At 38.2% G+C, this 21490-nt stretch overlaps 1 protein-coding gene across 1 annotated transcript in view; it reads left to right on the top strand.

Annotated features, from left to right (window-relative positions):
* LOC121015236 (uncharacterized) overlaps window positions 1-21490 on the top strand; it is an 84128-nt gene that overhangs the window by 11243 nt on the left and 51395 nt on the right. Inside the window, exons 2-5 of the mRNA XM_040451999.1 lie at window positions 801-854; window positions 1353-1457; window positions 13316-13369; window positions 14634-14738. Of these exons, the coding sequence (XP_040307933.1) occupies window positions 830-854; window positions 1353-1457; window positions 13316-13369; window positions 14634-14738 (289 nt within the window). The 5' untranslated portion in view covers window positions 801-829. The remainder of the gene's footprint in view (window positions 1-800; window positions 855-1352; window positions 1458-13315; window positions 13370-14633; window positions 14739-21490) is intronic.

The raw sequence follows: 21490 nt of genomic DNA on the forward strand, positions 1-21490 counted from the left end.
AAAAACACAAAACGACAGTGGAATGCTGGTTACCGGGGCTGGGTGGTAGGGGGAGTCATGGAAGAATGGAGAGATGTTGTTTAAGGATACATACTTACAACTAGTAGATAAATGAGTCCTAGAGATCTAGTATACAGAACGTGATTATAGAAAACAAAACTGTATTGTAAACATTAAAGTTGCTAAGTAGCCAGATCTTAATTTTACCCATCGCAAAAAGAAATAATTTTTTGATGTGATAGAAGTATTAGCTAATGATACAATGGCAATCATACTACAATATAAATATATCTAATCAATATGTTGTATACCCTAAACTTCACAATGTTGTATGTCAATTATACTCAGTGTTTAAAAATTAAGACAAAAATAAATGTAGAAAGAGCCACTTCTGATATAAAATATTCTGTCCTTACCACTTAAATATTAATTTGGGAGTAATGTTCTCTTTGGGGTACTGCTGTTATGGATAAACATTTTTCAATGTTGGAACCAGCATCTATAACAAGTCTAAAGCTAAAGATAGGAAAAAGGTGATAAAACAATTGTAGAAGGGAAAGGAGGGACATTTTAGAAAAAAAAAGAAAGAAAGAAATCTGTTTTAACATGTTAGAGTTCTACCAATAGTAGCTCAGATGCAGAGATGAATAGTTACCTTGAGAATCTTAGTCATCTCTTTGCTTCCTTCTTCTTTGGAATTATAACTAGTAATAACTTGTAAAAATCTACAAATAACTAACTGCTACTGCCTTTCTCTGTTTCCACTTCTTAGTCAACCAAATTTGACCCTTATCTTACAGATAACAATAAGGTGTATAAAAAAAGGTTGATGGATGGAGTGAAGACATACAGAGGTGAGTGAGAAGCATGCCAAGAAAGAGAAAACATCTTCAAGCTTTTGCATTTACTTAAAATCTCTCTTATTTCTCAATGATTAGACTGCTAATTCTGTTACTCTATTTTTTTTAATGAGCTGTCATTCTTGGTTGTACACAGTCACATTTGGGAAAATAACCTACACTATTTTGTCACTGTAGCAAATTTCAAATTTTATTTAATGGTAAGAAATTTGTGTATTGGTTGTCTCTTTGCTATAACTCATCAGTCTTGCCTGCTCTTCTCTCTCTTCTGGGTAAACTCATCATACAAGTTGCTATAAGTGTGTTTTCTGGAAAATTGACAGGGAGAATTTTTCTATTCTTAATCCTTAGCTAATTCTTTTGATCCCTCCGAGAACTTAATGGTAACACTGCTTTTTACTTCCTATTTGTGTTTCTTGATTTGTATGACCAAGCAGTTCTCCCTCTTTGGCATAAATACAAATTTATTTTGTTATCTCTTTCTTTCCTAAGGAGGAAAGGTTAATGTCAATAAAATAGATGATGCTCTTGAAAATATGGAATTCCCACTTGAAGAGGAAGAAATTGAGAAATTGTGCAATCACCTGCCAGTTGATGGTGAGCATTTCAAGTACACAGTGCCCTGTAAGGAAATTTTTGTTTTTCTGTAGGAAGATCTTTTTTTATTATTATTATTATATGAAATTTATTGTCAAATTAGTTTCCATACAACACCCAGTGCTCATCCCAAAAGATGGCCTCTTCAATGCCCATCACCTACCCTCCCCCTCCCTCCCACCCCCCATCAATCCTTAGTTTGTTCTCAGTTTTTAAGAGTCTCTTATGCTTTGGCTCTCCCCCACTCTAACCTCTTTTTTTTCTTTTTTTCCTTCCCCTCCTCCATAGGTTTCTGTTAATTTTCTCAGGATCCACATAAGACTGAAACCATATGGTATCTGTCTTTCTCTGTATGGCTTATTTCACTTAGCATCACACTCTCCAGTTCCATCCACGTTGCTACAAAGGGCCATATTTCATTTTTTCTCATTGCCACATAGTACTCCATTGTGTATATAAACCACAATTTCTTTATCCATTCATCAGTTGATGGACATTTAGGCTCTTTCCATAATTTGGCTATTGTTGAGAGTGCTGCTATAAACATTGGGGTACAAGTGCCCCTATGCATCAGTACTCCTGTATCCCTTGGGTAAATTCCTAGCAGTGTTACTGTTGGGTCATAGGGTAGGTCTATTTTTAATTTTTTGAGGAACCTCTACACTGTTTTCCAGAGTGGCTGCACCAGTTTGCATTCCCACCAACAGTGCAAGAGGGTTCCCGTTTCTCCACATCCTCTCCAGCATCTATAGTCTCCTGATTTGTTCATTTTGGCCACTCTGACTGGCGTGAGATGATATCCGAGTGTGGTTTTGATTTGTATTTCCCTGATGCTGAGGGATGTTGAGCATCTTTTCATGTGCCTGTTGGCCATCTAGATGTCTTCTTTAGAGAAGTGTCTATTCATGTTTTCTGCCCATTTCTTCACTGGGTTATTTGTTTTTCGGGTGTGGAGTTTGGTGAGCTCTTTATAGATTTTGGATACTAGCCCTTTGTCTGATATGTTATTTGCAAATATCTTTTCCCATTCCGTTGGTTGCCTTTTAGTTTTGTTGATTGTTTCCTTTGCTGTGCAGAAGCTTTTTATCTTCATGAGGTCCCAATAGTTCATTTTTGCTTTTAATTCCCTTGCCTTTGGGGACGTGTCAAGTAAGAAATTGCTGCGGCTGAGCTCAGAGAGGTCTTTTCCTGCTTTCTCCTCTAGTGTTTTGATGGTTTCCTGTCTCACATTCAAGTCCTTTATGCATTTTGAGTTACTTTTTGTGAATGGTGTAAGAAAGTGGTCTAATTTCATTCTTCTGCATGTTTCTGTCCAGTTCTCCCAGCACCATTTGTAAAAGAGACTCTTTTTTCCATTGGATATTCTTTCCTGCTTTGTCAAAGATTAGTTGGCCATCCTTTTGTGGGTCTAGTTCTGGGGTTTCTATTCTATTCCATTGGTCTATGTGTCTGTTTTTGTGCCAATACCTTGCTGTCTTGATGATGACAGCTTTGTAGTAGAGGCTAAAGTCTGGGATTGTGATGCCTCCTGCTTTGGTCTTCTTCTTTAAAATTACTTTGGCTGGCAAGGGAATTAAAAGCAAAAGTGAATTACTGGGACCTTATGAAGATAAAAAGCTTCTGCACAGCAAAGGAAGCAACCAACACAACTAAAAGGCAACCAACGGAATGGGAAAAGATATTTGCAAATGACATATCGGACAAAGGGCTAGTATCCAAAATCTATAAAGAGCACACCAAACTCCACACCCGAAAAGCAAATAACCCAGTGAAGAAATGGGCAGAAAACATGGATAGACACTTCTCTAAAGAAGACATCTAGATGGCCAACAGGCACATGAAAAGATGTTCAGCGTCGCTCCTTATCAGGGAAACACAAATCAAAACCACACTCAGATATCACCTCACGCCAGTCAGAGTGGCCAAAATGAACAAATCAGGAGACTATAGATGCTGGAGAGGATGTGGAGAAACGGGAACCCTCTTGCACTGTTGGTGGGAATGCAAATTGGTGCAGCCGCTCTGGAAAGCAGTGTGGAGGTTCCTCAGAAAATTAAAAATAGACCTACCCTATGATCCAGCAATAGCACTGCTAGGAATTTATCCAAGGGACACAGGAGTACTGATGCATAGGGGCACTTGTACCCCAATGTTCATAGCAGCACTCTCAACAATAGCCAAATTATGGAAAGAGCCTAAATGTCCATCAACTGATGAATGGATAAAGAAATTGTGGTTTATATACACTATGGAATACTACGTGGCAATGAGAAAAAATGAAATATGGCCTTTTGTAGCAACGTGGATGGAACTGGAGAGTGTGATGCTAAGTGAAATAAGCCATACAGAGAAAGACAGATACCACATGGTTTCACTCTTATGTGGATCCTGAGAAACTTAATAGGAACCCATGGGGGAGGGGAAGGAAAAAAAAAAGAGGTTAGAGTGGGAGAGAGCCAAAGCATAAGAGACTGTTGAGAACTGAGAGCAAACTGAGGGTTGATGGGGGGTGGGAGGGAGGAGAGGGTGGGTGATGGGTATTGAGGAGGGCACCTTTTGGGATGAGCACTGGGTGTTGTATGGAAACCAATTTGACAATAAATTTCATATATAAATAAAATAAAAAAATAAAATAAAATAAAATAAAATAAAATAAAATAAAATTACTTTGGCTATTCGGGGCCTTTTGTGGTTCCATATGAATTTTAGGATTGCTTGTTCTAGCTTCGAGAAGAATGCTGGTGCAATTTTGATTGGGATTGCATTGAATGTGTAGACAGCTTTGGGTAGTATTGACATTTTGACAATATTTATTCTCCCAACCCATGAGCACGGAATGTTTTTCCATTTCTTTATATCTTCTTCAATTTCCTTCATAAGCTTTCTATAGTTTTCAGCATACAGATCTTTTACATCTTTGGTTAGATTTATTCCTAGGTATTTTATGCTTCTTGGTGCAATTGTGAATGGGATCAGTTTCTTTATTTGTCTTTCTGTTGCTTCATTATTAGTGTATAAGAATGCAACTGATTTCTGTACATTGATTTTGTATCCTGCAACTTTGCTGAATTCATGTATCAGTTCTAGCAGACTTTTGGTGGAGTCTATCGGATTTTCCACATATAATATCATGTCATCTGCAAAAAGTGAAAGCTTGACTTCATCTTTGCCAATTTTGATGCCTTTGATTTCCTTTTGTTGTCTGATTGCTGATGCTAGAACTTCCAACACTATGTTAAACAACAGCGGTGAGAGTGGACATCCTGTCGTGTTCCTGATCTCAGGGGGAAAGCTCTCAGTTTTTCCCCATTGAGGATGATACTAGCTGTGGGCTTTTCATAAATGGCTTTTATGATGTTTAAGTATGTTCCTTCTACCCTGACTTTCTCGAGGGTTTTTATTAGGAAAGGATGCTGAATTTTGTCAAATGCTTTTTCTGCGATTGACAGGATCATATGGTTCTTATCTTTTCTTTTATTAATGTGATGTATCACGTTGATTGATTTGCGAATGTTGAACCACCCCTGCATCCCAGGAATGAATCCCACTTGATCATGGTGAATAATTCTTTTTAGAAGCTGTTGAATTCGATTTGCTAGTATCTTATTGAGAATTTTTGCATCCATATTCATCAGGGATATTGGCCTGTAGTTCTCTTTTTTTTACTGGGTCTCTGTCTGGTTTAGGAATCAAAGTAATACTGGCTTCATAGAATGAGTCTCATAGAATGAGGGAAGGAAGTTTTCCTTCCCTTTCCATTTTTTGGAATAGCTTGAGAAGGATAGGTATTATCTCTGCTTTAAATGTCTGGTAGAATTCCCCAGGGGAGCCATCTGGTCCTGGACTCTTATTCGTTGGGAGATTTTTGATAACCAATTCAATGTCTTTGCTGGTTATGGGGTCTGTTCAAACTTTCTGTTTCCTCCTGTTTGAATTTTAGAAATGTGTGCATGTTTAGGAATTTGTCCATTTCTTCCAGGTTGTCCAGTTTGTTGGCATATAATTTTTCATAGTATTCCCTGATAATTGCTTGTATTTCTGAGGGATTGGTTGTAATAATTCCATTTTCATTCATGATTTTATCTATTTGGGTCTTCTCCCTTTTCTTTTTGAGAAACCTGGCTAGAGATTTATCAATTTTGTTTATTTTTTCAAAAAACCAACTCTTGGTTTCGTTGATCTGCTCTACAGTTTTTTTAGATTCTATATTGTTTATTTCTGCTCTGATCTTTATTATTTCTCTTCTGCTGCTGGGTTTGGGGTGTCTTTGCTGCTCTGCTTCTACTTCCTTTAGGTGTGCTGTTAGATTTTGTATTTAGGATTTTTCTTGTTTCTTGAGATAGGCCTGGATTGCAATGTATTTTCCTCTCAGGACTGCCTTCACTGCATCCCAAAGCGTTTGGATTGTTGTAATTTCATTTTCGTTTGTTTCCATATATTTTTTAATTTCTTCTCTAATTGCCTGGCTGATGCATTCATTCTTTAGTAGGGTGTTCTTTAACCTCCATGCTTTTGGAGGTTTTCCAGACTTTTTCCTGTGGTTGATTTCAAGCTTCATAGCATTGTGGTCTGAAAGTATGCATGGTATGATTTCAATTCTTGTATACTCATGAAGGGCTGTTTTGTGACCCAGTGTGTGATCTATCTTGGAGAATGTTCCATGTGCACTCGAGAAGAAAGTATATTCTGTTGCTTCGGGATGCAGAGTTCTAAATATATCTGTCAAGTCCATCTGATCCAATGTATCATTCGGGACCCTTGTTTCTTTATTGACCGTATGTCTAGATGATCTATACATTGCTGTGAGTGGGGTGTTAAAGTCCGCTGCAATTACCACATTCTTATCAATAAGATTGCTTATCTTTGTGAGTAATTGTTTTATATATTTGGGGGCTCCCGTATTCGGCACATAGACACTTATAATTGTTAGTTCTTCTTGATGGATAGACCCTGTAATTATTATATCATGCCCTTCTTCATCTCTTGTTACAGCCCTTAATTTAAAGTCTAGTTTGTCTGATGTAAGTATGGCTACTCCAGCTTTCTTTTGACTTCCAGTAGCATGATAAATAGTTCTCCATCCCCTCACTCTCAATCTAAAGGTGTCCTCAGGTCTAAAATGAGTCTCTTGTAGACAGCAAATAGATGGGTCTTGTTTTTTTATCCATTCTGATACCCTATGTCTTTTGGTTGGCACATTTAGTCCATTTACATTCAGTATTATTATAGAAAGATACAGGTTTAGAGTCATTGTGATGTCCATAGGTTTTATGCTTGTAGCGATGTCTCTGGTACTTTGTCTCACAGGATCCCCCTTAGGATCTCTTGTAGGGCTGGTTTAGTGGTGATGAATTCCTTCAGTTTTTGTTTGCTTGGGAAGACCTTTATCTCTCCTTCTATTCTAAATGACAGACTTGCTGGATAAAGGATTCTTGGCTGCATATTTTTTCTGTTCATCACATTGAAGATCTCCTGCCATTCCTTTCTGGCCTGCCAAGTTTCAGTAGAGAGATCGGTCACGAGTCTTATAGGTCTCCCTTTATATGTTAGAGCACGTTTATCCCTAGCTGCTTTCAGAATTTTCTCTTTATCCTTGTACTTTGCCAGTTTCACTATGATATGCCGTGCAGAAGATTGATTCAAGTTACATCTGAAGGGAGTTCTCTGTGCCTCTTGGATTTCTATGCCTTTTTCCTTCCCCAGATCAGGGAAGTTCTCAGCTATGATTTCTTCAAGTACACCTTCAGCACCTTTCCCTCTCTCTTCCTCCTCTGGAATACCAATTATGTGTAGATTATTTCTCTTTAGTGCATCACTTAGTTCTCTAATTTCCCCTCATACTCCTGGATTTTTTAATCTCTCTTTTTCTCAGCTTTTTCTTTTTCCATTATTTTATCTTCTAGTTCACCTATTCTCTCCTCTGCCTCTTCAAGCTGTGGTTGTCTCCATTTTATTTTGCAGCTCGTTTATAGCATTTTTTTAGCTCCTCCTGGCTGTTCCTTAATCCCTTGATCTCCGTAGCAATAGATTCTCTGCTGTCCTCTATACTGTTTTCAAGCCCAGCGATTAATTTTATGACTATTATTCTATATTCACTTTCTGTTACATTGTTTAAATCCTTTTTGATCAGTTCGTTAGCTATTGTTATTTCCTTGAGATTCTTTTGAGGGGAATTCGTCCATTTCTTCATTTTGGATAGTCCCTGGAGTGGTGCGGGACTGTGGGGCACTTCCCCTGTGCTGTCTTGAATAACTTGCGTTGGTGGGCGGGGCCGCAGTCAGACCTGATGTCTGCCCCCAGCCCACCGCTGGGGCCACAGTCAGACTGGTGTGTGCCTTCTCTACCTCTCTCCTAGGCGCAGGATCCACTGTGGGGTGGCGTGGCCTGTCTGGGCTACTTGCACACTGCCAGGCTTGTGGTGCTGGGGATCTGGTGTATTAGCTGGGGTGGATTGGCAAGGTGCACAAGGGCGGGAGGGGCAGGCTCAGCTCGCTTTTCCTTGGGAGATATGCTTTGGGAGGGGCCCTGTGGCAGCGGGAGGGAGTCAGACCCGCTGGAGGGACGGATCCACAGAAGCACAGCGTTGGGTGTTTGCGTGGTGCAAGCAAGTTCCCTGGCAGGAACCGGTTCCCTTTGGGATTTTGGCTGGGGGATGGGTGAGGGAGATGGCACTGGCGAGCGCCTTTGTTCCCTGCCAAGCTGAGCTCTGTCGTCCAGAGCTCAGTAACTCTCCCTCCAGTTGTCCTCCAGCCCTCCCGCTCTCTGAGAAGAGCTGTTAACTTATAACCTTCCGGATGTTAAGTCCCGCTTGCTGTCAGAACACACTCCGTCCGGCTCCTCCGCTTTTGCAAGCCAGACTTGGGGGCTCTGCTTGGCCGGCGGGCCACCTCTCTGCCCCAGCTCCCTCCCGCCAGTCCGTGTAGCGCACACCACCTCTCCGCCCTTCCTACCCTCTTCTGTGGACCTCTCGTCTACGCTTGGCTCTGGAGAATCTGTTCTGCTAGTCTTCTGGCGATTTTCTGGGTTATTTAGGCAGGTGTGGGTGGAATCTAAGTGATCCGCAGGACGCAGTGAGCTCAGCGTCCTCCTACGCCGCCATCTTCCCACACCGAGCTCTGTAGGAAGATCTTAAACATACTTACTAATTTCATGGAAAAAGCCAGAAGTTTATAGATACCCAATCCTAAAGAATGGAGATATATTGTCTCAATGTTAATCTTAAATAAAATATCAATAATTGCTTATATTGCTGCTTGAAGAGTTCCTATGCCAGAGAATACCAAAATGAGATGAAAATCAGTGTTGGGATCAAGTAAACAAGTTAAAAAATTAAGCTAAACTGACTGGGTGGCTCAGTCAGTTAAGCATCTGGCTTAACTGATTTTGGCTCAGGTCATGATCTTGCAGTTTGTGAGATCGAGCCCCATGTTAGGCTCCATGCTGACATTGCAGGGCCTGCTTGGGATTCTCTCTCTTCTTGTCTCCCTGCCCCTCCCCCAACCAAATGAATACATAAACATGTTAAAAAATAAAGCAAACAAAAAAGTATTTTTGAGGGGTAGGGAGAGAAAATTATAAAGGAATTCAGAAAGCAACAAAAAGAAATGGGGAAGGGTGCTGGAAACTGTTAAATGTTATTTGTGCTATTGTAAAATATATACAGAATATATCTAACAATCACATTAAAATTAATTCACAGGTATCAAACTTTAAATTATACAGAAATTACCTGCCCCCTCAAGACTATGATCAAATATGTTTTAGGTGGAGGCTATGAATCTTAATTTTATTTTTTAAATGCTTATTTATTTATTTTGGAGAGAGAGAGAGAGGCAGGGCAGGGCATGAGCAGGGGAGGGGTAGAGAGAGGAGACACAGAATCTGAAGCAGGCTCCAGGCTCCGAGCTGCCAGCACAGAGCCTGATATGGGGCTCAAACCCAGGAACTGTGAGATCATGACCTGAGCTGAAGTCAGAAGCTTAACCAACTGAGCCACCCAGGCGCCCCTATGAATCTTAATTTTAAATAAGCAACCCCCACTATAGTTAATTTGTTGAAATAGCTAACCTTATGATATAGAGAAAAATGTAATTAGTATATTTATCTAGGAATAGCACTTTTTGGCATAGTTTTCAGCAATAGCATTTGATCAAAGCACTCTATTTAAGTCTTAGTTTCTTGAGCATCTTAACATCTTTAGTATCTTGAAATGATTCTGTGGATTAATTAATAGTTTGATGAGCATCCTAGAAATGTTGGTTTACGAGTTTATCTAATATGATCTGATCATGCTTGAAATCAAGCATTGTCAAAATGCTTGTCAAAAAAGTAGTCTCCTATTTCTTGTCTGAAACTATTTCTTTTTCACATGTGTAACACATGAGCCAGACAAGATTATAAAACTCCTGTTGGAATTGGAATATGGCCCCACCCTAAATTATCTGGAGGGCAGTCTAGCTAAAAACCTCAAAATAAATATTATTGCCTCTGCTCTGTAAAACAGGTTATCAAGAACTGACTTTTAAAAATATAACCAAAGAAACAAAGATACCCAAATAAATCTAAGGAACAAAGAGATAGAGCACTTTAAATAAATTTCTGTTTTAATTCAATTCTCTATTCAATGAAATTGTTCAAAGCCCAGTGGTTGCTCTGACGTTGGTAATTGCTGCAACAGAAGCAGAGACTTCATGTTGTTTGCTTTGTATTTCTAGCACTGGAAATAGAGCCTGGCATATATGTAGGCATCCAGCAAATACTTTTTGGTGAGTTAAAAAATGAAAAAATCAGCCTGCATCAAGGTGCTGCCTGAGATCTTACATTTTGGGGCACTGACAAGTCTTGGCACACCCTCAACTCCTGGTAGCCCCTGAAAACAAAGACAGCTTAGATAAACACATGGGTTTGAGAAACAACCAGGAGTTCTCATTAAGCTGAACAAATAAGGTTTACCTCCTACATAAGACCACTCTATCGAGATGATGATTGATAAATGGATAAAGAAAATGTGCTATATATATATATATATATATATATATATATATATATACATACATACATACAATGGAATATTATTCAGCCATAAAAAGAAGAATGAAATCTTGCCATTTGCAACATGGATGGAGCTAGAGAGTATAATGCTAAGAGAAATAGGTCAGAGCAAAACAAATAGCATACAATTTCACTCAAATAGAATTTAAGAAACCAAACAAACAAGCAAAGAGAAAAAATAAGAGAGAAGCAAAGCAAGAAATAGACTCTTAATTATAGAGAACAAACTGATGGTTACCAGAGGGGAGGGAAGTAAGGGAAGATCAAGGTGTATACTTGTGATGAGCACAGGGTGATATATAGAAATGCTGAATTACTATATTGTACACCTGAAACTAATACAACACTGTTAACTAACTATAATTAAAAACTTAAAATTAAAAAAAAAATTAAAAAGACTAAAAGAGGTGGCTCTTTTATGTAATGTACAGAAACCAGCAGAGTCAAGGAAATTGAAGAAGCAAAGGAATATGTTCCAAACAAAAGGACAAGATAAAAGTCCAGAAACAGACCTCAATGAAATGAAGTTAAGTGATTTACCTGATAAGGAGTTCAAAATAATGATCATAAAGATGCTTATTGAGGTCAAGAGAACAATGCACGAACAAAGTGAGAATTTCAACACAGAGATAGAAAACATAAGAAAGTACCAAAGAGAAATCAGAAAGCTGAAGAATAAAATAACTCAGCTGAAAAATTCAGTAGAGGGGTTCAACAGTAGACTCAATCAAGTGGAAGAAACAACCAGCAAACTCAAAATACAGGGCAGTGGAATTTACCCAAATAGAAGAGCTAAAAGTAAAAGAATGAAAAAGAGTGAAAATAGCTTAAGGGATTTATGGAACACCAGGAAGTGGACCAATGTTCACATTATAGGGCTCCCAGAAGGAGAAGAGAGAGAGAACAGGACAGAAAGCCTATTCAAGGAAATAATTCCTGGAAACTTCCCCAACCTGAGAAAAGAAGCAGACGTGAGGATTCAGGAAACTCAGGTAGCCCCAAATAAGATAAATCAAAGCTAGCCACACTAAGATGCATTACAATTGTTAAAATCAAGGGGTAAATCTTAAATATGGAAAGAAGAAAACAACTTGTTATATACAAGGAAAACCCCATAAGACTATCAGCAGATTTTTCAGGAGAAACTTGGTAGGCCAGAGAGGAGTGACATTATATATTCAAAGTGAGAGAAGAAAAAAACTTGCCAACCAAGGATGCTCTACTTGGCAAAGTTGTCTTTCAGAACTGAAAGAGAAATAGTTCTCCAGACAAGCGGAAGCTGAAGGAGTCCATCACCACTAGAGCAGCCTTGCAAGAAATGTTAAAGAAACTTCTTCAAACTGACACAAGAGGGTGCTTAACTAGTAACAGGAAAACATATGAAAATGTAAATCTCACTGCTAAAGGTAAATGTACAGTTAATTTCAGAATATTCTAATGTAATAGTAGGGGGTATATCACTTACTAATCTAGTATGAACATTAAAAGACAAAAGTATTAAAAATAATTATAACTACATTTTTAGTTAACAATTTGTTAATGGATACACAAGGTAAAGGATGTAAGTTGTGATAACAAAAACATAAAAGGAGAGGAGAATAGAAATTTATACCTTTGGTATGCATTCTTAGTTAAGTTCTTATAAGCTTAAAATAGACTATTATGAATATGTTTTATGTAAGCCTCCTGGTAACCACAAAGCAAAAACCTACAGTCAGTACACAAAAGAGAAAGAGAAAGGAATCTAAGCATAACACTCCTGAAAATAATCAAATTATAAAGGAAGAAATCAAGAGAAGAAAGTATCAAAGGAATTATGAAACAGCCAGAAAATGATTATTAACAAAACGGCAATAGGGCACCAACTCCCAGCTCTAAGATGAGTAAGGACAGAGGACCTAATGAAAAATAAGGTTGATAGCACTGTATTATATAATTGAAATTTGCTAAGAGAATAGAATTTAAATATCCTCACACACACAAGAAGACAAATATAATCGGTGATAGGTGTGTTAGTTTAGATGGGGGATTCCTCTCATGTATACATATATCAAATCACCAGGATGTACACCTTAAGTATATTACAATTTTATTTGTTAATTATACCTCAATAAAACAGATATAAAAAAACAAAAAATGGAAAGAATTTCTCTTCTTCCATTCTGATGAGTGAGGAACACAAAAAGAAAAAGGAGTAGAATAGATGTCTCTATCTTATTTAGATTTTTTTCTTTTTTCGACCTTTTGCTTTACAGTATGAAAATAAAATATCTAATTAGAAAAAAAATTTTAGGCCACTGCTAAATCCTTATACTTTACTCTGCAGTTTAAGAATTTTATGTAATGGGAACCTGAATTAGTCTGCTCAGGCTCCCATAACAGAATGCCATAGTCTGTGTGACTTACACAGCAGAAATGTATTCTCTCACAGTTCTGGATGCAGGGAAATCCAAGATCAAGGTACTAGCTGATTCAGTTTCTGATGGGGATTGTCTTCCATGCTTGCAGAGGCTGTCTTCTCACTGTGTCTTCACATGGCAGGGAGATAGGAAAGAGGGAGAGAGACAGGGAGAGATACAGGGGGAGAAATGGAGAGACGGAAGGAGAAAGAGTTATCTTCCTCTTCCTATAAGGCCACAGTCCTATCAGAGTTGGGCCTCACCCTTATGACCTCATAACCTTAATTACCTCCTAAATACCTTATCTCCAATCAGTCAAATCAGAGGTTAGGGCTTCAAACTAGGAATTTGAGGGGACACACTTCAGTCCATAGTGGAACTATACCTAATTTTTGTCTTGTCTTGTAGATGAGAGGAGGGTTAAACTGGATAAACTTCTGGATGAAGTACATGAACTTCTAGGTGAGTGAGAAGAAATAATGATAAAGCATAATAAAAATAATCTCTTGGGGCACCTGGCTGGCTTAGTCTGTAGAGGATCCAACTCTTGATCTCAGGGTTGTGAGTTCAAGCCTCACACTGGAGGTGGAGCCCACTTCAAAAAAAATTTCTTAATACTTAACAAAAGAAGTTATTTTTTTCCTATATTAAAATAATTCTTTTTTATTCAGAAGTCCATTGCCTTAACCACTTGGCCACCTCATCCCAATTAGTTTTTTATTTAAATTTTGGTCAACATACAGTGCAATATTGGTTTCAAGGGTAGAATTCAGTGATTCATCATTTTCATACAACACCCAGTGCTCATTACAAGTGCCCTCCTTAATACCCATCACCCATCTAGCCCATCTCCCATCCACCTCCCTCCATCAACCCTCAGTTTGTTCTCTTTTTTTTAAGTTTCTTGTAGTTTGCTGTCTTCTCTTCTTTTCCTCCCTTCCCATATGTTCATCTGTCTTGTTTCTTAAATTCCATATATGAGTGAAATTATATGTCATTTGTCTTTCTCTGACTAACTTATTTCGCTTAGCATGATACATTCTAGCTCCATCCATGTCATTGCAAATGGCACAATATCATTCTTTTTGATGGCTGAGTAATATTCCATTGTGCATATATAACAAATCTTTATCCATTTTAAAGTATTTTCTGTTATCCTATCCATGACATAATAATTCTGTCATTTTATCTCTTTTAATTGGTAATGTATACATTATTAAAGAAAAACTTTAGAAACTAAATGTTATTAGTATAATCAGTTGCTATCTACATCTTATGCAAAAGGCCACAGTATAACGTTGAAGTAACAACCCCTATGTTCTTTGGAGTGTCAATAGTATAATTTTATTTTCTACTGTGCTAGTGACAAAATTCGAAGGCAGATTGCACATACCAGTAATATGACCAGATGAACAAGCTCATAATTCAGGCAAAAATAAAACAATATAGCAAATGGTGCATGCTGACAAAATTATTTACACCAGTAAATTTAGTGGGCTGTTAAAATACCAACTTTCTGCATGTTGTATTAATTCCTTGTTCCTAACATTTTACAAAAAGAAGTTCTATTTCTGAATCTCCCTTCTAATTTTATGTAATTAGACAACACTTAATGTTTCCATTACTTTTTACCCTATATTTGAGGGTGATGCTACACAAAAATAGTTGATATGATGATGATTTAAAGCTTGAAATTTGACCCTCTACCATTATTTTCTTTTTTAAGGGGAAGAAATTCACTATGAAGACCTGGAAAATATTCTGAAAAACATTGGGTTAAGACTCAGACTGAGGGAGAACTCTGTGTTGATGAAAAGTTTGCCACTTGATGGTGAGTGTTTAATTTACCAATGAGGTATTCATCCACCCCCTGAAAGTTTATTGGTTGCCATAAGGTATGAGACATAATACTACAAAGGGTTACAAAGATGAATGAGGCATAGCCCAGGTCCTAAAAAGCCCATCAGTTAGAGATGGACAGCACGTACAAAACAGAAAGAAATGCTATACACTGTGATGCGTGCTATAATATTAATAAATATCTATTCTGCTATGAAACTGCAAAGGAGATATTGACCAACTATTCCTGGAGTGTCTAAGACCTCACAGAGTGGTTATTACTTTAAATAGGCCTGAAAGGTTTGATGGTAGGGGGTATGAAGAACCAAAAGTAAAAGCATGGAAAAAGTCAAAGAGGGATACCTAACCATGGCAAGTTTCGGAACCATGCACAGTTTCATGCTGAGTACACATTCACATTATGTGGACAAGTACTTTATGAGTTTGACTCAAACTAATCAATAATTCTTATATAATCTATCTGTGGAACAGGATAATAACAATGCGTATCTATGATGATGGTGGTGAAGATAACCAAATAATGGCTGTGAAAATATGAAAAAATTAATGTTTAAAATCTAAAGATATTAAGTATTAGATTTTCTATTTTAGAACTCCAGTTATGTTTATTAAATGATTTCTATATTTAAGGCATTTTTCTGGATTCAGGAGCTATGAAGGTATGTGCCAGAAGCTCACTGCTCAAAATAACACAGAGTCTTTGCACTTAAAATGTTCATAATCTAGTTGACTAGATAAGACAGAGATACATATTTTGACCTTCTGGCTAAACATGGCAATCTTTTTTTTAATATTTGCATTTATCTTTACCACTTTCTAAAATACCAAAAAGATGTAAAAGAAATAAAAATTTTCTTTTAATTTTAAAACAAATTAAATATTTCCACAAAGACTAAGAGAAGAGAATATTATAGCAGATAAGAGATGTCAGTTAAATTTTGAAAAACAAATTGCATGAAAGACCATAAGAGGTGAAAACTGAGCCTGAAAGGAGAAGCAAACAAGAAGGCGTCCACTTCAGGGGCACCTGGTTGGCTCAGTCAGTAGACCACGCAACTCTTAATCTCAGGATTGTGAGTTCAAGCCCCATGTGGGGTATAGATACTACTTAAAAATAAAATATTAAAAAAATAGGGCTACTTCACATCACAAAACTGTAAACAGCTCAGGAAATAGAGGCACCAGTTACCTCTAAAGTCAGGAGTATGAGATATGGCTGAAAGTCTTTAAAAAGATCAATGCAATCGACAGATCCCCTTCCTCACTCCACAGCTAAGCAAGTATTTCTTATCCATGCAGCATAGAGATTTACTCTCTGGAGAGGTTAAACTGGGGAGATTCTCAGACATCAGACCCAGCCAAGGTTGGGAGTGAATTTTCTACTGAAACAAGGAAATTACATGAAAGTCAACGTGTCGCATGGTGAGATTCCCCCATCATCTTCTCCCATTGGCCTGCCTAGATGCTGGCAGTGAATTCTAATATCCTTTATTCATATACTTAGATCTTCAGCTTGCAGTGAAAAAATAGATAATAACATGTGTACTACTAAAACAAAAACACCTCACCCTTAAACAGAAACAACCAAGAATCATATGACTTGTAAGAAAGGTTTGTTACATGAAGGACAGAAATAAGAGCTAGCAGAAAGGAAGGAACTTGGAGGAAGTACAGTAATCCCCCTTTATGCATGGGGATATGTTCCAAAGCCCCCAGGGGATGTCTGAAACCATGGATAGTACCAGACTATATATGTTTTTTTCCTATGCAAACATACCTATGATAAAGTTTAATTTATAAATTAGGCATAGTAAGAGATTAACACGAATAACTAAAAATCAAATAGAACAATTATAAAAATACACCATAATAAACATTACATGAATGTGCTCTGTCTGTGTCTCTCTCAATATCTTATTGTACTGTGTTCACTCTTCTTCTTGTGATGATGTGAGATGATAAAATGCCTACATGATTAGATGAAGTGAAATGAATTATGGAGGCATTGTGATTAGCATTAGGCTACTATTGACCTTTGGATAATACATCAGAAGGAAGGTCATCTGCTTCCAGACCACAGTTGACACAAGTAACTGAAACCAGGGAAAGTGAAACTGAAGATAAGGGGAGACTACTATACTCAAGGGAGAAAGCAGAAAAATAATTCAAAACAATTTTAACTAATATCTTCAGAAAGATGAGAAAAGCCCTAGTTACAAAACAAGAAAAGGAGGCTGTGCAACAAGCTAGGACACACTATGAATAGGAGCACGCTATGGGGCACCAGGGTGGCTCAGTCAGTTAAGCGTCCAACTTTGGCTCAGGTCATGATCTCACAGCTCACATGCTGTCTCTGTTTCTCAATAATAAGTAAACATAAAAAAAAATTTTGTAACGGGGCTCCTGGGGGGCTCAGTGGGTTAGGCATCTGACTTCAGCTCAGATCATGATCTCATGGTTCACAATTTCAAGCCCTGCATCAGGCTCTGTGTTGACAGCTCATAGCCTGGAGCCTGCTTTGGATTCTGTGTCACACCCGCTCTCTGTCCCTTCCCCACTTGGGCTTGGTCTCTTTCTCTCTCTCTCTCTCAAAAATAAATAAAAACATTAAAAAAAATTTTTTAATTGAAAAAAAAGGAGCACTCTAAAAACTTTTTTAAAGCTCTTTTGGAGGTGCACCTTGGTGGCACACTCAGTTAAGCAGCTGACTCTTGATTTCAGTTCAGGTCATGATCTCTCAGTTGGTGAAATAGAACCTCATGTCAGGCTCCATGCTGAATGTGGAGCCTGCTTGGGATTCTCTCTCTCCCTGTCTCTCTACCCCTCCCTAGCTTGCATATATTCTCTCTCTCTCTCTCAAACTCTCTCTCTCAAAATAAACAAACTTTTTTTTTTTTTAAAGAAAAAAGCTCTTTGGGAAAAAAAGTGCTAAAAATTTAGAAATTCATTGGGCTGGAAGATGAATTTGGAAATTGGAACAAAAATACAAAAAAGATGGAAAATAGAAAAAAAAATAAGAAAATCAGTCTGACAACTCTGACAACTGAATAATAGAAGGAGTCCCAAAAAGAGGAAACAAAGAAAATAGAGGAACAAACTGTAAAATAAATCCTACTAAAAAAATGTCTACAAATCTGAAAGAATGTGACTCCAGGCTGAAAAGGGTCACCAAGTACCTACCACTCCAAAGAATAGGAAAAGATCCACACCCGAGGCTCCTACATGTCTCGGTCAGTCAAGCAACTAACTCTTGAATTTGGCTCAGGTCATGATCTCATGGTTCATGAGATCAAGCGCCACATCTGCACTGTCATTGTGGAGCCTGCTTGGGATTCTCTGTTCTTCACCCACTCATGCTTGCTTCCTTACTCTCTCTCTCTTTCAAAAATAATTAAACTAAAAAAAAAAAAGAAAAGAAAGAAAAAGATTCATATCAGAGTAGGTTGTAAAATAATCAGAACACCAGAAATAAAGAAATTATAAAAGTTTCCAAAGAGAAAGAAGCAGGTCACATAGAAAGTTGGGGGTATGTGAATGGTATTGGACTTCTCCACAACTCTTGAAGATGAAAGACAATTGTGTAATACCTTGAAAATTATTAGAAAATTTGTTTCCAACCTAGAATTCTATATCCAGCTAACCTATCAATCAAGTATGAGAATAAAATTCATATCCTCACATATTTCAAAATATGACATTTTCTTTTTTTAATTAATTATTTTTTATTTAAATCCAAATTAGTTAACATATAGTGTAATAATGCTTTCAGGAGTAGAATTTAGTGATCCCTCACTTACATATAACACCCAGTGCTCATCCCAAGTGCCTTCCTTAATGCCCAGCACCCATTTAGCACATTTTCCCACCAATATCCATCCAGCAACCCTCAGTTTGTTCTCTGTATTTAAGAGTCTCTTACGGTTTGCCTACCTTTCTGCTTTTATCTTATTTTTCTTTCCTTTCCACTATGTTCATGTGTTTTGTTTCTTTAATTCCACATATGAGTGAAATCCTATGTCTTTGACTTAATTTAGCTTAGAATAATACACTCTAGTTCCATCCACATTGTTGCAAATGGCAAGATTTCATTCTTTTTGATGGCCTAATAATATTCCATTGTGTATATATACCACATTTTCTTTATCCATTCATAGGGTAGTTCTATTTTAAATTTTTTGAGGTGCCTCCATACTGTATTCCCCAGTGGCTGCACCAGTTTGCATTCCCACCAGCAGTGCAAAAGTGTTCCTCTTTTTCTGCATCTGTTGTTGCCTGAGTTGTTAATGTTAGCCATTCTGACAGGTGTGAGGTTATACCTCATTGTGGTTTTGACTTGTATTTCCCTGATGATGAGTGATTTTGGGTGTCTTTTTATGTGTCTGTTAGCCATCTGGATGTCTTCTTTGGAAAAGTGTCTAATCATGTCTTTTGCCCATTTCTTCACTGGTTTATTTATTTGGGGGGGCGTGAGTTTGATAAGTTCTTTATAGATTTTGGATGGTAACCCTTTATCTGATATGTCACAAAATAAGACATTTTCTGAGCAAAGGTTCAGAAGAAAATTCCTACATAAATACCATTTTGGAGGCACCTGGGTGGCTCAGTCAGTTAAGTGTCCGTTGGTTTCAGTTCAGGTCATGATCTCACAGTTCATGAGATTGAGCCACGCCTCAGGCTGTGCACTGACAGTGGAGAACCTGCTTGGGATTTCTCTCTCCCTTTCTCTCTGCCCCTCCCTGGCTTTCTCTCTCTCTCTCTCTCTCTCTCTCTCTCTCTCTCTCTCTCTCTCTGTCTCTCTTGAAAAATAAATAAGTAAACATTGTTTTTAAGTTAATATCATTTCTAGGGGCGCCTGGGTGGCTCAGTCAGTTAAGCATCTGACTTCAGCTCAGGTCATGATCTCATGGTTCATGAGTCCAAGCCCCATGTCGGGCTCTGTGCTGACAGCTCAGAGCCTGGAGCCTGCTTCAGATTCTGTGTCTCCCTCTCACTCTGCCTCTCCCCAGCTCATGTCTGTCTGTCTGTCTTTCTCTCCCTCTCAAAAATAAATAAACATTTAAAAAATTTTATAAGTTAATATCATTTCTTAAAAACTACTTGGGGGAGAGATGTCACCAAGGTGGCAGAGTAGGAGACCCTAGCCTCCTTCCCCCAACAAAGATCAACAATTAGACAGCTATCCACAAACAAAAATAGCTCTGGGAGAGCTCAGGAGTCCACTTAAAAACCTGAAGCAATACAGTGGATCAAGAAAACCCATGAATAACCACACAAAAAGAGTAAAAAGAACAGCTTCATTTTGCCTGCATCACCCTTAGGCCAACATTGCTCAGTGCCGAGAGGAAACTCCCCAGCCCAAAAGAGTTCCCCTCCTAAGAAAAGGAGAATGGAGTAAGTGACCAACTTTCCAAGCCTTTGGGGCACTGCACAAAGGACCTGCTTACGTTTCACTTCACCTGGTGACCAACAAAGGTAAGACATCTAAAGATGTCTAAGAACAAGGAAGAAGGGAAAGGGAAACCATTATCAGTTTATAGTGGGAGCAACCACAGTTCCCAGTGACCTCATCTGCAAATGGCCCCAGCAATTTTTGCTGCTGATGACTTCAATAGCACTTGCAAATATGAAAGTTACCCCCAGCTTTCATCACTGAGGACCTCATTATAGACCTCAGCACACTGCTCCACAGAGGACCCCAATAGCTTTCACTACTGAAGAAAGCAAATGTCAACACAGCCACTACAGACTTCCTGCAGATTTTGCCACTAAGATTTTTGCTCAAGGTTTTTGTGTTCACAGAAGCCAGCTACCCACATTACTATGAGTATGTCTGCAGCCAGCCCTGGCTCACCTGCAGTGAGGCCCCACAGCTGAGTATGTGCAAACCACTAACTCCAGCCACCGCTGCTACCTGTCCTGTTCCCTAGCCACTGGACCTGGAGGTGCTACTGAGGACCCCAAAAGCCCTTGAAACCACTGTGGATCCCCCATAGCTCTCACTGAGGAACATGGAGTTGCTCATGTCATGGACCCCAGGAATGTGAGCAGACAAGACACCATATACCCCCAGACCTGGAGTCAACACATATCTCCACTCTTGGCATCAGGTACCACTAGTCCCAGAGCCGCAACAACTCTGGTGTATCCCTAAAGATGGGTGAAGGTCTTTCCTTACTGAAAACAGCCCATATAAAGTATAGGAGACTGCTTCTTTAAATGCACAGACACACAAGTCTATTGGGATCATGAAGAGTCAGGGAAACATGATACCACCAAAGGAACACAGTAAACTTCCAGTAACTGACCCCAAAGAAATGGAGATACACAAATTACCTAACAAAGAATTCAAAATAATTGTTCTAAAGACACTCAGAGAGCTACAAGAGAAGTCAAACAAACAATTTAAATAATGAAAACAATACAAGAACAAAATGAGAAATTCAGCATAGAGATGAAAAATGTAAAAATGAACCAAACAAATTTTGGAGCTGAAAAATAAAATAACTGAACCGAAGAATTCAATAATGAGCTTAAAAACTTAAGAACCCAGCTGGCACAAGCAGAAGAAAGAATCAGTGGACCTGAAGAAAGATCATTTGAAATTATCTAATTAGAGAAGCAAAATGGACAGAAAATGAAAAGGAATAAAGAAGGCCTAAGGACTTATAAGACACCATTAAGAGAACATCCTTCTTTGTCCCTTATAATATATATTTTGCCTTA

The sequence above is a fragment of the Herpailurus yagouaroundi genome, unplaced genomic scaffold, assembly GCF_014898765.1.
Source record: "Herpailurus yagouaroundi ecotype Mexico unplaced genomic scaffold, PumYag 206, whole genome shotgun sequence".
Lineage (NCBI taxonomy): Eukaryota > Metazoa > Chordata > Mammalia > Carnivora > Felidae > Herpailurus > Herpailurus yagouaroundi.